General features: G+C 52.4%; 1 protein-coding gene across 3 annotated transcripts in view; it reads left to right on the top strand.

Moving 5' to 3' along the window:
* CACNA1H (calcium voltage-gated channel subunit alpha1 H) overlaps positions 1 to 14,761 on the top strand; it is a 576,049-nt gene that overhangs the window by 544,039 nt on the left and 17,249 nt on the right. For 2 of the 3 annotated variants that reach the window (XM_089769319.1, XM_075899792.2), the window contains 4 exons: positions 444 to 522; positions 6,683 to 6,804; positions 7,674 to 8,012; positions 10,834 to 10,989. In XM_089769319.1, the coding sequence (XP_089625445.1) occupies positions 444 to 522; positions 6,683 to 6,804; positions 7,674 to 8,012; positions 10,834 to 10,989 (696 nt within the window). The remainder of the gene's footprint in view (positions 1 to 443; positions 523 to 6,682; positions 6,805 to 7,673; positions 8,013 to 10,833; positions 10,990 to 14,761) is intronic. The other variant, XM_089769320.1, reaches the window with a different exon arrangement.

Here is a 14,761-nt window from a genome sequence, read left to right as displayed (position 1 = left end):
CGTGCCCTTAAAGGCCATGAAATACCCTTTATCAAACCACTCCCCAGCATAAAAGGCAAAGCAAGACCCCAGCTCGGCCCAGCATTCCAGCCTATGCTGAACTTAACGTGCCCGCTTACGTCCCCTGCTGTGCTTGGTGGGGCTGGGCCCTAATGCAGCTTAGCGAGTGGGGCGGGGGGGAGGATCCTACGCAGACACTGACAGCGGCTAAGAGATGGGTGTGGGTGTGGGTGTGGGTGGCTGAAGTGGATAAAATCGCCTAAGAGAGAGGTTCCCAGGAAGGCGTCTGTGGACGTGAAAAGCCCGGGGTGGGGTGGGGGGTGCCCCCCAGTTAGCCACTGGCCGAATGTTTCCCTTTTTTTGCTTGTCTTTACAATGTAATGGAGCGATTATGGTTGTGACCTGAACTTGCCTGACCCTTGTTCTGCTTTCTTCTTATGTAGGTAGGGAACCTTGGCCTACTTTTTATGCTCCTGTTTTTTATCTATGCTGCCCTGGGAGTGGAGCTGTTTGGAAAGCTAGGTGAGTAATGGGCTGGATGCCGTTCGTTTCATCCCGCCGATATTTATTTGTCTCTCTCCATTTCCTTTGTTTTCTCTTTCTCTCTCTCGCTCTCTGTCTGGCCCTTTGGAGCTCTGCAGCTCTGAAGATTAAATCTTTCTCTTGACCGCCGGGTCACAGCTGACACATGCCGATGTAATGCAGACCTCTCCACACCACGCAGGCACACACGCAGAGGGCTCTGACCCTGCTTCCAGCTGCAGGGGGATTGTTTTCTGCCTCAAGAGAATAATCCGGCATGGATCTATTCGCCATGGCGGAAGTTGGCTGCTTACAACCCTGCCGATGAGTCTGCAGCAGTGGAGGGGAACCAGGCTTATGGTGGGGTGATGCCACAGCGAACCTCTCCCTCCTCAGATCATCCGCGGCCCTCAATTATTTCCTTTTCCGGCAGGTGTTGGGATCCTGTCTTGTTTATAGATTGAGTGTCGTGTCCCCCTTTCTCAGTAATCAGAAAGCATTGGCTGTCTTAGCGCCTTACTCCCCCAACCTCATGCACTTACCCTGCTCAGGGGGACCCTGTGAGGCCTTGTCTACACTAGCGTGGGCCATTGACCTAAGGCCAAGTCTACCCTGCCGGGGAAAATCAATGCAAGAGACGCAACTCCAGCTACGTGAATAGCATACCTGGAGTCGACATATTTTGCATTGATATTCTGGGGCAGCCACACAACAGGAAGTCGATGGGAGAAATGCTCCAGTTGACTTCCTTTACTCCTCACGACAGCAAGGAGTATCGTGGTCTAGGCATGTAATCTTATAGTCGATTAACCGATAAGAAAAAGCTTATAGGTTAATGCTAGAGACTACACGCATTCCTCTCCCCCCCCGCCCCTTGCCCACCAGTAAAGCAGCTGCTTTTGCGGAAAAACTTGCCAGTCTAGACACAGCCAGACAGAATGGAGAAGGTCCCTGCCTGGAAGGGTTTCCAAACTCAATTGACAAGACAGACAAAAGGAACTTTTTTCCCATTCCCATTTTACAGCTGGAGAAACTGAGGCGCGGGGCAGGTAAATGACTTGTCATACAACAGTACGCATGTGGTAGAGTCACTAATAGAACCCAGGTTTTGGAGGTGCCAGATGAGTGAGTTACAGCTCTATTCTCTCTTAACGGCCCTGGCAGCTGTGTGTCTACAGTGTAAGCTCCATGCCTTTGCTGCAGCTTTCTCGTAGGCATCGTTAAAAACATGGTGATTCCTGTGCCACGTGTCTCCGGTAGCATCAGCCTTTATTCAGCTGTCCTTAGAAGATACCCGAATACCTTAAAGCCCATGCAGCCCTCTCTGCAGTTGTCCCTCTATGCCGGGTTTCTGTGCACGGTCCATACCAGCCCTGTGCAATAAATAATTGCTGCATGTGGTTTCAGATTGGGTACAAGCTTGATCCCAGCTGCAACCAGCCTCCAGCCAGCCAGCAGACCACTTCCACTTCCTGACATTTATTGAGAACAGCTTGATTTTCTTTTCTCGAGCATGGCTGGTCCGTGTCTGCCACAAAAACGCAAGCTGCCTTCTCAGAGAGCTGGGTGGCTGTTGGTTTTTTTTTTAATGCACTTCAGACAGAAATGACTAATAATGAAAGGCTCTTGTGAGAAGGATTGCTGCCTGTCCTAATGAAAACTTAATGAGCCTGAATTTTATGGACGAGGGGATGTTTGGTGTGTGCAATTTACATTCATTAGGATATTACATCTCAGGGAAAAAATATAAAAATTGCTCATGTTGTGCCAGTAAAATATCCCTTATGGGAAATGTGCTTTGTTTTAAAAAAAATGAAACAAGATAATGAACACAATGGGGAGCGTGACAGACAAGCCATAGACCAGAGCAGCAAAGAGGGAAAGTAGGGTTCATAGGAGCATTAGCTTATACATTCTGGGTACGTCCACACTGCAGCGCTATTCCAAAATAATGTAGTCTGCACCTGCACAGCCGGCAGTTATTTCGAAATAACAGCCAAAATACTGTCAAGCTGGAGGACTTCTTACTCTGACTCCTGTAACCCTCATTGTATGAGGAATAAGGGAAGTCGAAGGGCTAGTGCTCTGTTTCAAAGTAAGTGCTGTGTAGACGCTCGCCATTTTGAACTCAGCTACGCAATTGATGTAGCTCAATTTGCGTCGCTTATTTCGAGCTAAGCCCTGCAGTGTAGACGCATCCTCTGCCATGTCTCCATTTTAATCATAGTAAATAGCACTGCCTGTTAAAGTGGAGGGAATGGAAGGGCAGCCGTGTTTGTACCTAATGCAAGATACTAAGACCAAGTCTGCACTAGACCCAGCCACTCAGCTTAGGGTACGCAACTCCAGCTACGTAGAACGTGGCAGTGTCCCTACAATACTCCCATTGGCTTCCCTTACTTCTCACAAAAGCAGGAGTACCAGTTGCTGGCAGGGGTGCCCTCTGAGTTTGATTTAGCAGGTCTTAGCTAGACTCGCTAAATCAAACTCTAAAAAGAAGATTGTTGCTGCCACAGTCGATCTTTCAGTGTCGACATGGCCTTAATCTGCAGAATGGATGGTGACGATTTTATACATGTGCCCTGCAAGCTGAACTACTAGTCATAGTCCTGGCCGGGGGGGGCAACAGATTTGCCAGGCCCCATGGCAAGGTGAAGGCAAGGCCCAGCTCCGTGCTCCAGGAAGGGGTGGGGCCTTGGGCAGAATATGGGGCAGCCAGCCCTCAGAGGCAATTTAAAGGGCCCAGGACTCCAGTTGCTGCTCTGCCTGTGGTGGTACTCAGTTGAGAGCCCTGGGCCATTGGGAATGGCTGGGCCTTAGGGCAACTGCCCCCTTTGTCTCCCCCTGTTGGCAGGCCTGCTCCTAGCACCTTACACAGGCAGGATCATGATCCCCCATTGTACAGATGGAGTGACTGAGGTGAAGGAACTTACCCTCTGTCACCAGCTGCAGCGGCAGGAGCAGAACTCCAGGTCTCCTGCGCCTTAGGCCAGCACACTGGCCACTAGATCGCACAGCCTCGCATGCGAGAGAGGTGCTGGATCTACAGACCAAGCCCCATCCTTGGGGAGATGAGGGTGTTGGGAAGATCTGCAGCAAAAAGAGCCTGTTGCCTATGAGGACAGAGGAGAGCGGAGCCATCCCTGAAGCTCTGGTTGCATTGCAAGTCTGAGCTACGGGCCACCTCCGGGGGCATGTGTTAACTTACCCTTCTGAGCGCCAGGATCCGCCACACAGGCCTGCCGATGGCGGGGGAGGGGCAAAAACGGTAGATGCCCCAGGCCACAGCAACAGCTGGTGCCCCGGGCCCTTTAAATCCCCACAGGAGCTCCCTGCCGCACGCACCATATGATTCTGAAGGTTTGGGGAGGCCCACCGCGCTCTGGGCAGTATAAAGGGCTGGCTGCCTCAGGCCCCGCCCCTTCTGCCTGAAGCCCCGCCCCTTCCAGGAGTGCGGAGCTGGGTGCCCCCACCCTACCCAGGGGCCTGCAGAGGCTGTCGGCTCCCTGCCCCCACAAAGCCAGGTTCCAATTACAAGGCTGCTCCTTGGGGCAGGTAGCATCAGGGTCCAGGCGATACAAACAGCAGCAACGTCCTCTACATGATGAAATCAGGGAATTGAACAAAAGAAAGAAACTCCATGTTGGGTACAGTCCCAGGAGGCTTGGTGGAGGTCGGGGTCTGGGAATGGTGAAGCCCCTACAGGTGAAACCCTACAATGGCTCCTCTTGGAGGTCCCTCCCCCTGCGGCACTATTAACCAGTACTTCCCAATGCACCTCCCAACGCTTCTCCCTCCCTCCCACCTTGACAAGGTCGGCTCCGTTGGGTCTCCTGCCGTTACTCCCCCAAGAGCGCTACATAGTGATTCCTAGTGCTCAGACAGCACCTTTAATCTGTAGCTCTCACAGCACTTGTCCTCATTTATCCCCATGGCACTGATGGGGAAACAGAGGCAAGTGTTCGAGAGCTTACCCCCTCACCTCCCACTTCCCCGGTCCTCATGTGAACAGAGATCAGCAATACCCCAAGTCTGGAGATGCAAACAATTCGATGTTTATTGGGGTTCGCTTCCAGCCAGCATGAACCCAGCTTCCTTTCCTTTTCCCCTTGGTTTTTTTTTCCACTCACTTCCTGGTTGTCCCCAATACAGATATAGCAATATTTTCAGGTACGCTTTAACCAGTCATTCTACTGAAATTTAACTAACCAACCCTAACATGGGCTATGTCTACACTGGCGCGATCTTGCGCCAGAGCTATGCAAATGAGGATAAGCGTGGAATATCACCGAGCCTCATTTGCATATCTAATGCGCCGCCATTTTTGAAGAAGAGGCTCTTGCGCAAGAAGTAGCTGTCTACACTGCCCCTTCTTGCGCAAGAAAAACCCTCTTGTGCAATGCCGCTATTCCTGAAAATAATCAGTGTAACGGCATTGCACACGAGGGTTTTTTTGCACAAGAAGGGGCAGTGTAGACAGCTCCTTCTTGCGCAAGAGCCTCTTCCGCAAAAATGGCAGCTCATTAGATATGCAAATGAGGCTCGGCGATATTCCACGCTTAGCCTCATTTGCATAGCTCTGGTGCAAGATCGCGCCAGTGTAGACATAGCCATATTGTAACATGATAAGAACATAAGAACGGCCACACTAGGTCAGACCAAAGGACCATCTACCCCAGTGTCCTGTCTGCCGACAGTGGCCAATACCAGGTGACCCAGAGGGAGGCTTTGTCTACACTGCTGGCTTTTGCCAGCAGAGAGTTTGCAAATGAAGTGCTGATTAGCATTTTGTTATGCTTCGTTTGCATAATCTATTCGAGCTGTTTTTGTGCAAGGGATTTTTGCGCAAAAACAAGCTGTGTGGACGTTTCCTTTTTGCGCAAAAAGAATCAGCAGAAAATATGCTAATGATAGCACGACTGATGCTAATGAGTCCCTCATTAGCATATTTTCTGCCACAAAAACTTGCAGTGTAGACAAAGCCAGAGGGAATACAACAGGGAATCCACACGTGATCCCTTCCCGTCACCCATTGCCAGACAGACAGATTATCTAACCAGTTATATCCCGCCACCTTCATTGGTTTACATCTAGAAAAAATTAATTCTACAGGAGCCAGCGACAATCCAAGAACCAGACAGATAATAGAGTGATGGGGAATGAGCCCTTGCCAGGCGGAAAGCTACCAACCTACGTTTCTTGGCTCTTCCCTTTATCTGGAGGCCATAGATCACAGCCCCAGATGCTTGGGCCTTATGTCAATGTGAATGCTTTGGATGGGTTTGGAATGTGCCGAAAGCCTTAGTGTTAGAACAGGAGTGTTATGAGCAAGACACGAGAAGTCATCCTGCCACTCTACTCTGCGCTGATTAGGCCTCAATTGGAGGATTGTGTCCAATTCGGGGCACCACATTTCAAGAAAAAAGAGGAGAGATTTGAGAAGGTCCAGAGAAGAGCAACAAAAATGATTAAAGGCCTAGAGAACATGACCTAGGAGGGAAGACGGAAAGAATTGGGCTTATTTAGTTTGGAAAGGAGAAGACTGAGAGGGGACATGATGGCAGTTTTCAAGTATCTAAAAGGTGTGTTACAAGGAGGAGGAAGAAAAATTGTTCCCCTTGGCCTCTGAGGATAGGACAAGAAGTAATGGGCTGCAGCATGGGAGGTTTAGGTTGGACATTAGGGAAAACTTCCTAGCTGTCAGGGTGGTCAAATACTGGAATAAATTGCCTAGGGAGGTGGTGGAATCTCCATCTCTGGAGATATTTAAGAGCAGGTTGGATAGACATCTATCAGGGATGGTCTAGATGGTGCTTAGTCCTGCCGTGAAGGCAGGGGACTGGACCTGATGACCTCTCAAGGTCCCTTCCAGTTGTAGTGTTCTATGATTCTAAGGCCTCAGACGGATATATGGGCTATTGATTCTTTGCTCTTAGCTGCTCAAGCCTGCCTGTAAAAGCCTACCTGTGTCCTAACAGCCTGGAACAATGAAAGGATGGTCCCACGGTGCCACAGCAGGGGCTGAGACTAGAACTGTGGAGTCCCCAGCTGATGCTGTAGCTACTTGGCCCCACTGCTGTCTTGTTGGTTGGCTCTGCTCATAAACTGGCCCTCTTGGCAGCTGTCTTCATTGTGTTTCTTTCCCATCTCTCCCCTGCAGACTGCAGCGAAGACAATCCTTGCGAAGGTCTAAGCCGGCACGCCACCTTCACCAACTTCGGCATGGCCTTCCTCACCCTCTTCCGGGTGTCGACGGGGGACAACTGGAATGGGATCATGAAGGTACGTGCTCTCGCTGCCGGAGCGGCTGCCGGCGTCTCCACCCAGCAGCTGTTCTCTGCCCACTGCACCCCCATGGAATAGCCCGGATGAGTTCCTACCACTGCCCTCTCTGGAAGGAGTCGAGTGTCTGTAGCAGGCCCTGTGCATCTCAACGATGCCAGACCTCCATCTTCCGAGTGGCAGAGGTTGTGGCCTTAGGCTGTTTACCCCACTGCATCCGCTTACCCCATGGGCTCCAGTAGCTCTCCCGGTGTCTGGGACTAACCGATGTGTCCCCAAACTGACCACCCATCCCATCTTCATGCCTTTTAGCTTAGTGTCAGGACAAAAGAAAAGGAGCTGAAACTCCACCATGCATGTGGAGTGCTAGTTCCTCAACAGTGACTGGAATAGCTCAGGGGTGGGCAACAATTTTTGATGGGAGGGGCCACTCCAAAATTTTGGTAAGTGGTCAAGGGCTGCATTTTTCCATGGAGCGGGTGCAGGGTCTGGGGAGGAGGCTGGGTGCAGAAGGGAGCTCAGGGGGGGGGACTGGGGTGCAGGAGAGGGGACGAGGTCTGAGAGGGAGTGTGGGTGAAGGAGGGGGTTCACAGTGCATGCAGCTTCCCCCTTCTCCCCCCGCGCCCCAGCACAGAGAGTAAAGGGGAGCGACTAGCTGCTCTGGGCGCTAGGGCTGCTCCCTGCCTGTGGGTCCAGTGGGATGAGCCGTGGGCCAGGTTGAAAGGCTTGGCAGGGCCGTATCTTGCCCAGCCCCTGCTGTAGCTGCCCGGTTCTGAGCTGGCTGGCTTTGGAGTCCCCTCTGTGGCTCTACGCTCGTTAGCAAAGCTCCGTCTGCTTCAAAGCCCCGCCCCCCTCTCTCTGAACCTCAGGACACGCTGCGGGAATGCACCCGGGAGGACAAGCACTGCCTCACCTACCTGCCCGTCATCTCCCCCGTCTACTTCGTCACCTTCGTCCTCATTGCGCAGTTTGTCCTCGTCAACGTGGTGGTGGCCGTGCTGATGAAGCACCTGGAGGAGAGCAACAAGGAGGCCAAGGAGGACGCGGAAATGGACGCGGAGATAGAGCTGGAGATGTCCAGAGGAGGGACCACCCCGGCCAACAGCGGGGCTGGCAGTGGCACATCTGCCTCAGACGTCAGGGCCCCGTACGGGAGCCAGAAGGACCTGAAGCCAGAGTCCCCGCTGCGAGTGAAGCATCAAGCCCTGGTAATGCTTGACGAAAGGCGCATGGCATCTTCTGCCGAGCAGGGAAAGGAGCTTCTGGTCTGTATCCGCTGACCAGCAGAGGTTCCAGAGTCTGTCAGCACCCCCATTATCGCAAGCCATAGGGCTGTGCCACAAAGCAGGCTAAAAGTAAGGCAGCTTTTCCCGGGTGCCCTGGGATCTAAGGGCTTGGGAGTAGTTACCATCCCCCATCTCCAGATTTTCCACCAAAATCAGAGGCTCTCCATCATGTGGGGCAGCCTGGCTCTTTGGCCTCCTATGAACCTTTTGCCACCCAGCGTTCCAGGGGCGTTTTAATATCCTTTTCTAAGAGGAACCAGCAGCGGGGGAGTGTCCGCTGGGAAGGCAGGCTCAGTAACAGCCCAAGTGGCGTTCTACAGACACCGCTCCTCGCAGTGCGTGTCATTTTATCATGAGCCGCAGCTGCAGGCTGGTAACACACGAGACCCGCCCTGGGCAATCCCAGTTCATGGGCCAAGAGGATGGCAGGAATTTCTTTCATGCAGGCGCAGGAAACCAGCTCACGGTTGTTGGTAGTTTTAGCACACCGGCCTCTTGGCAGGATTTACACAGATCAGTCTCAGGTACCCAAATTGCTTCAAATTCAGCAGAGGATACCTCAGTGCTCTCTGACTTCAGACACACTTGTGCCTAGGCCAGGGGTGGGCAATAAGTGGCCTATAGGCCAAATGTGGCTAGAGGCGGGCCGCCAGGCGCTTTAGTGACCAGTGTGTCTGCAGGTGTGGCTATTTGCAGCTCCCATTGGCTGCAGATCACCGTTTCCGGCCAATGGGAGCTGCAGAAAGTAGTTTCCCAGTCTGCACCACTTCCCACACCTCTCAGTGGCTGGGAACAGCGATCCACAGCCAACAGGAGCTGCAAGTAGCCCTACCTGTGGGCACACAGGTAAATCAAGTGCCTGGAAACCCTTCAGGGGCTAACCTTCGTGAGCGGCATCCAGCTCTTGGGCTGTTTATTGACCACCCCGGCCTAGGTTGAATTTGGTCCTGAGCCTTTTTAAAGTCCACAGCAAACAAACTATGCCGACTTCCTTGGGTAGTGTTGATATGTCCCCAGCTCCCAAGTGCTTTGACTCTATGAACTCTCCAGAAAAATAGGGCAATCAAAATTCAGGTAGGAGGGGAGTGAGATTTTTCCCATCTCATGGCAAGCTGTGTCTTCAAAAGAGCAAAATGCAGAATTGCTTTGGTCATATGTTCAAAAAGAAATCTACCATAAGATCACCTGGGGGGAGGGGTTAGACTAAATAGGGTTGTTGGGAGTTTTTTTGGGGGGTGTTGTTTGTTTGGTTGGTTTTTGATCTTTCAGACTTTGAGTCTAGCAAGTCAGAGAAAAAGTAACTTGGTTGGACAGTAGCTGGGGATTCCGCATTTTGAAATTAGAACTTAATAAAAGTTTCTACAGGCAAATGAAGCACAAGAGAATTGGTTGCAATGCTCCTGCGGCTTTGAGACCTTTTTTCTGCTCACAAATCGAACACAGACAGACCGCACGTTTTACGAATGTGCTCACGGTCTGTCACTAGCCTCTGAACAGATGGCAGCCGGGGGTTGTTCACAGGACTGCTTCTCTTGCCTGCACACGGGGCACGATTGGCCATCGAATTTGCATGATGGGAGACCCTGCTCTGAAACTTTTTCGAATGATACCTGGGAAATAACCTGTCACAGGCGTCCTGGGAGGGGTTTTCATATGCCCATGTCACTGTTTTGTATAACTCAGCCTTTAAAAGCATTTCGGTGAATAACCTGGTGGTCATGCAGTTATTAGGACAAGCCCTCAGGGGAGCAGAGGTGCCACGGTGTTCAGTGTATTGGCAAATCCCCTCCCATGCTGAGGGGATTTGCATACTGAGTTCTCGCCTCAGTCTATAGCTCAGGTGCCTCAGGTTGGAACAGATGCCCCATGGAATTCCTGCTCCTACGGGAATAGGCCAGTGCCTGCCTAAATCCAGGTCAGAATTTGCAAGCTAACACTTTCACCCCACCCATTAGAGTCCCAGGAAACCCGAGCTGGCTTACCGTGTCCATCTGGCGTGGAATATGGCTCCCCAAGGCAGCCAGCTTCTCTGACATTCCAGTGCTTTGCCCTGGGCTGGGCATGCCTCGGAGACAGGAAACCCCTGGGGCCGAGGGGTCGTTTCTGATACGGAGGAAGCCAGGCTAGCGGCCCATGAGACTAGATGTGGATAGTGCCCCCTCTGGCTGCATTGGAGGGGCTCGAGGGAAGGAAGGGGCCACGGAGACTCCTCTGCCATCTTTGAGCCCCCGAGCAAAGCCCAGACACAGCACAGCGTGGAGTGAAGCTGCTGCATGTGGCAAGGACGGTGAGAGCGCCAACCCTTCCATACTAGTTAGCGGAGCCGGCTGGGTCCAGCGGGGGGGTGCAGCTGAGCTGCTCCTCCACCAGGCACTATCCGGGGAACCCCAGGAGGGATCTGGAGGAGTCAGCCAAAGTGCCCCAGAGGCAAGGGAGCAAGGCGTTCCAGGAAATACTGTCCTTGGGGCAACGGAGCAGGAGACTCTAGTGCCTGGAGTGGAAGGGGTTTTACGGCATCTGGGTGCGACGGGACAGATGCCTTTGCAAGAGGTCGTGACACATTCCAGACTTTCTTGCCATTGAGCCCTTTCCTGTCTTCCTTTTCTCTCCCTTCCCCTTTCATATGGACGGGGCAGGCGCGGGGAGCACCCTGGAGACCGCGTGAGAGCGCACGGTTGACATGCGCCCCCCCTTCCTTGTTCTCCTACTGACCCTGTTTATCTTCCTAATTTTGTCCCTCAAGGAGGCCCTGAGCTGTGAGACTGTGTCTTTAGCCATCCCAGACTCAGACCTGCTGGAGGGAGGAGAGACTCCCGTGATGGAAAACAGGCCCTTCCGCTCTGTTCCTCACCACCATATCCTGACACCTTCCCACAAAAGCCCAGGCTGCGAGTCAGAGGTGAATGAGCGACGGGCCTTAGCTTCTGCGTTGTGCCATCATGCTTTAGTGCTGTGCCGCTAGCTGGTGGTGTGTTAGTGTCCGCGAAGTGCTGTCCTCCTCCTGTCGCTTCACAGCTAGAACAGTCTGTTTCCATCCTCTGTCCTCCATGCTGCTTTTGCCTCTGCCGAAGCTGGACATGTTCTGAATCATTCCCCTGGGGCAGGCCTGGGTGCCTCCACCTGGACTGTGCACTGACGTGCTCTTTGTAGCCAACAGAGCCTCGGGCCTTGTCTACACTGGCCTGTTTTGCTTCCAAAAACTGCCTTTTGGTGACAAAGCAGAAAGAGCATTTGCACTGCGATGTCAGGAAAAACACCTCGTTTTGGTGACAAAAAAAAGTCCAGCTCTGTGAGAGAATTTTGTCTTTTCCCCTCCCTTTAGTATGGACAAAGAGCCAGTGTGGATTCTGCTGTTTGTTTTGTCCAGAGAACTGGCTTCCACCAGTATCCCACAATGCCTGTCCTGATGGCTGTGCTCAGTGTTCTGTGATCTCTGCTGCCCTGCAGGCATGCGGCCCTCCCTTTTCAAAGCTCCAGGAAGAATCTGATTAAAGTCTCTGACTAAAGTATCTCTCAATAAAGCTGAGTGAGTTGCTCCGTTTGGGGAACAAACGAAGAGCAAATCATTGGAATGCTCCTGTTCTGCCCTGCTAGGAACACAGCGGCAGGCAGAGGCTGCTGCAGGGGGAGGGGTTGGCGAGGCCGTTGTGATGCTTTGCTATTCCTCAGCCCAGAGAGCTCCCAGAGCTGTGAAGGAATCCCAAGAAGCACAAGGATCAGCTCTGCCTTCCCACAACACTGCACTGTGGGATGTTCACCCACATGACTTTACTCTATCTGCCAACAGGTGAGCTAGCAATGTGGCCATGAAATGTCACCAAGGGAAGTCAGAAAAACCGGTTTGACCGGTTTTCGCTTTTGGCAACGTTCGCATGTCGACAGCACTTTTGTTGCCTAGCCTTCCCCGTGTAGACAGAGCCTTCGGGTAACACTGTTATGTGTCCCACGCATGGGACAGCTCTTCCCTACTGCCATGATCTGGACGTGACATAGATCATCCACAGCTATTAAAATCAGCATTGAGTTTTCAAGTCAGGCAGCTGGTAACCTGTCGCTTTGGGACATGATAAGTAGTTTGTTTCCATTCCACGGCTCGTGAGTATATTTTCTTGGTTAAGCTACAGGGGGCAGTAGCCAGGGAGTTCTACAGATGTCCTGCTTTTAGCTGAAAGTGGCAAAATTGGAATTTCTTGCCATTGCTGGGAACTCGTTAAACCAGTGCTGAGAAGGCGGGACAGCGCAAGAGCAATACATGAAGCATGACAGGCAGTGGCATAGAAAGGTGACATGACAGAAAACCCCCACGACAATGCCATGGTTGATTGGTTATACCTCATCATATGATGGGCTCTCCGCGGGTGTCTGACAGTGCAGTAAATGGCCACCCTGTCAGTCTGTCTCGGTGAAGTGACCCGTGTACATCCCAGGGTGAGGCCATGCAACAAGAAAAGCAGGAATGAGTTTACAGCTATTGAGATGAGCCGTTTTGCAATTGAAATTGCCTTAGCAGGATACAAGAAAGACGGATGTTTTCCCACACAGACCCTCGTGGCTTCTGATCTTCCTTGAAAACAGTGGGCAGGCTGGGTCCTGTCTCAGATGAGACCTCTTCTTAGCCCCAAAGCAGGACTGGTTCTAGAGCCAGTGAGGATGCTGTGTGCTGACTCGCAAGGAGCTCTGTGCGCTCTGCTCTGGCTGCCGGTGGACTCCTAACTGAAGTTCAGTGTACTAATCATTGCTGGGCCTAGACTATCTTACACTCGGCCTCTCCATCTCTGGCATCCTGGGAGTCACTGATGCCAGGGGGAAGGCAGGACATCGGTCTAGTGGGCCCTGCACCTCTGGAACTTCCTGCCACTGGAACCACATTGAGGTGCATGCCTATTTCAAAGAGTTACTCTTTGCCGGGATTTTCAGCTGACTGAGAGTTGTGAAACTGGAAGCTCTTAGCCGAACGGCCAGACCTGTCTTTTCACTCAGTCTTAAATCAGCAGGCTATTGGATTTGCTCCCATCGTGTGGAATTGGGAATGCCTGGCCATTGGGAATGATGTCTTAGAATCCTGTGTGACAATTACTGTGTTGTGTCCACATCGCAACATGAAGATGTTGTGGGACACATAGCCTGGGAAACCCCAAATCTAGACTCGCATAGACATAGGTGCTGCAATGAGGGGGTGTGGTAGCATCCCCTAGCTTGAGGTGGTTTCTATCAAATATAGCAGAGATGGGGAACGTAAGGCCCGGGCGGGCCGGATGCAGCCCCCCGACTTGCCTAGATCTGACCCCCAATGCTCAGGGCTTCCCTCCCCAGCATTGGGGAGTCCACGCTGGTGCTCCATCCTGCCGCCTGCTACCCCTCCCCGAGGCTGAAGAACACAATTTGGGCCCCCTTAGGCTCTGGTGTGTGAGGGGAATGTGGGGAGTGTCTTTTTCCCCAGTCGGGCCACGTCGCTGAGGGATTTTTTGTTTGGGGGGCTGTTTCTCACTTTTGAGCAGCCCCCGACTGATTTTTCTGTACAATCAGCAGCCCCCAGCTTCAGAAAGGTTCCCCACCCCTAATATATAGGCTTTATAGTTTGATTCCACACCCCCAATAAACAAATTGTTCTAATGCCCCGTACATGGACCAATGTTCCCTCTAATTTTTTTCCATCCCTCTGTGGATTAAATTTTGTTCTGTGCACTGAGACATGTGCAGAAGTGCACCACCAGGAGAAGCACATGCTGCCAGCTGTGGATGCTCTGCTAATCAGCTGGGTGGCATTTGAATCTCTTGGGTGGCCACCCAAGCGCTCAGCTTACCAGAAACACTGGCATGGACTCCCCCAAATTAAGCCACCCTGGCTTCATTAGAGTCCTGCTGTCACTGCCTTCACTGCTGTACTAGTGTCTGTAATTAGAGTGACTGAAAGGCACGTAGCAAACCTATCTGGAAATCCCTGGGCATCTCCTGTGTCAGGACACTTCCAAGCACGTTCTGGGCTAAGACTGAATTACTGCCTGGAGGGTGAGTTTTCAGGGGAGGAGGCTGGAAACAAACAAGCAGTTTCTCTCTCTCTCCTACCCACCTCCCTCTCTCTGCAGGGCTTTGGTATCTCCTTTAACCTTGGCCACCTGGCAGCAAAGCTTTGATTAGCACCAAAGGGAGACTGCAGCAAGGGCAGGTTCCAGAGAGTGGCAGTAATTGGCACCTGTACCATGCAGGGTCTGAGGGGGTCTGCCGCCCTGCGGGTAAGGTCCTGGCAGGTGCTCAGGCAGACAGCTTGTTAGCACGGGGGAGAGTCAGGGAAAATGTCACCTTGTTCAGAGAGCCTGAGCATTTTAAACGGCTCCCGGTTCTGGCGCAAGCAGGCAGGCGCCTCGGTGTTTAGCTCTTGCCTTCCTGCTCCCTTCCTCACTGCGCAGCCTGGGACTGTCCGTGTGGGGAGTAGCTCTGCCAGCTCGGAGTCTGAGCTCCCGACGTGCCAGAGAGATCAAAAAGAGCCAATCCAGGAGACCCCCTGTGGAATTCCGCCCAGCTCGCAGCAACATGCTCCCAACTCCAGGGCCCGCCTCGCCCGCCACAGTCTTCCTTGCTCACAGAGTCACTGTCCCCGACAGCTGATAAGGAGTTAAACAACAGGGAGTCCATTTAGGGCCGGGAAAGGGTGCCAACCTAGCAGGCCTACA

The sequence above is a fragment of the Pelodiscus sinensis genome, chromosome 15, assembly GCF_052426305.1.
Source record: "Pelodiscus sinensis isolate ZL-2025 chromosome 15, ASM5242630v1, whole genome shotgun sequence".
NCBI lineage: Eukaryota > Metazoa > Chordata > Testudines > Trionychidae > Pelodiscus > Pelodiscus sinensis.
The sequence above is the reverse complement of the archived record's forward strand: the minus strand, read 5'-3'. Positions and strand labels throughout refer to the sequence as shown.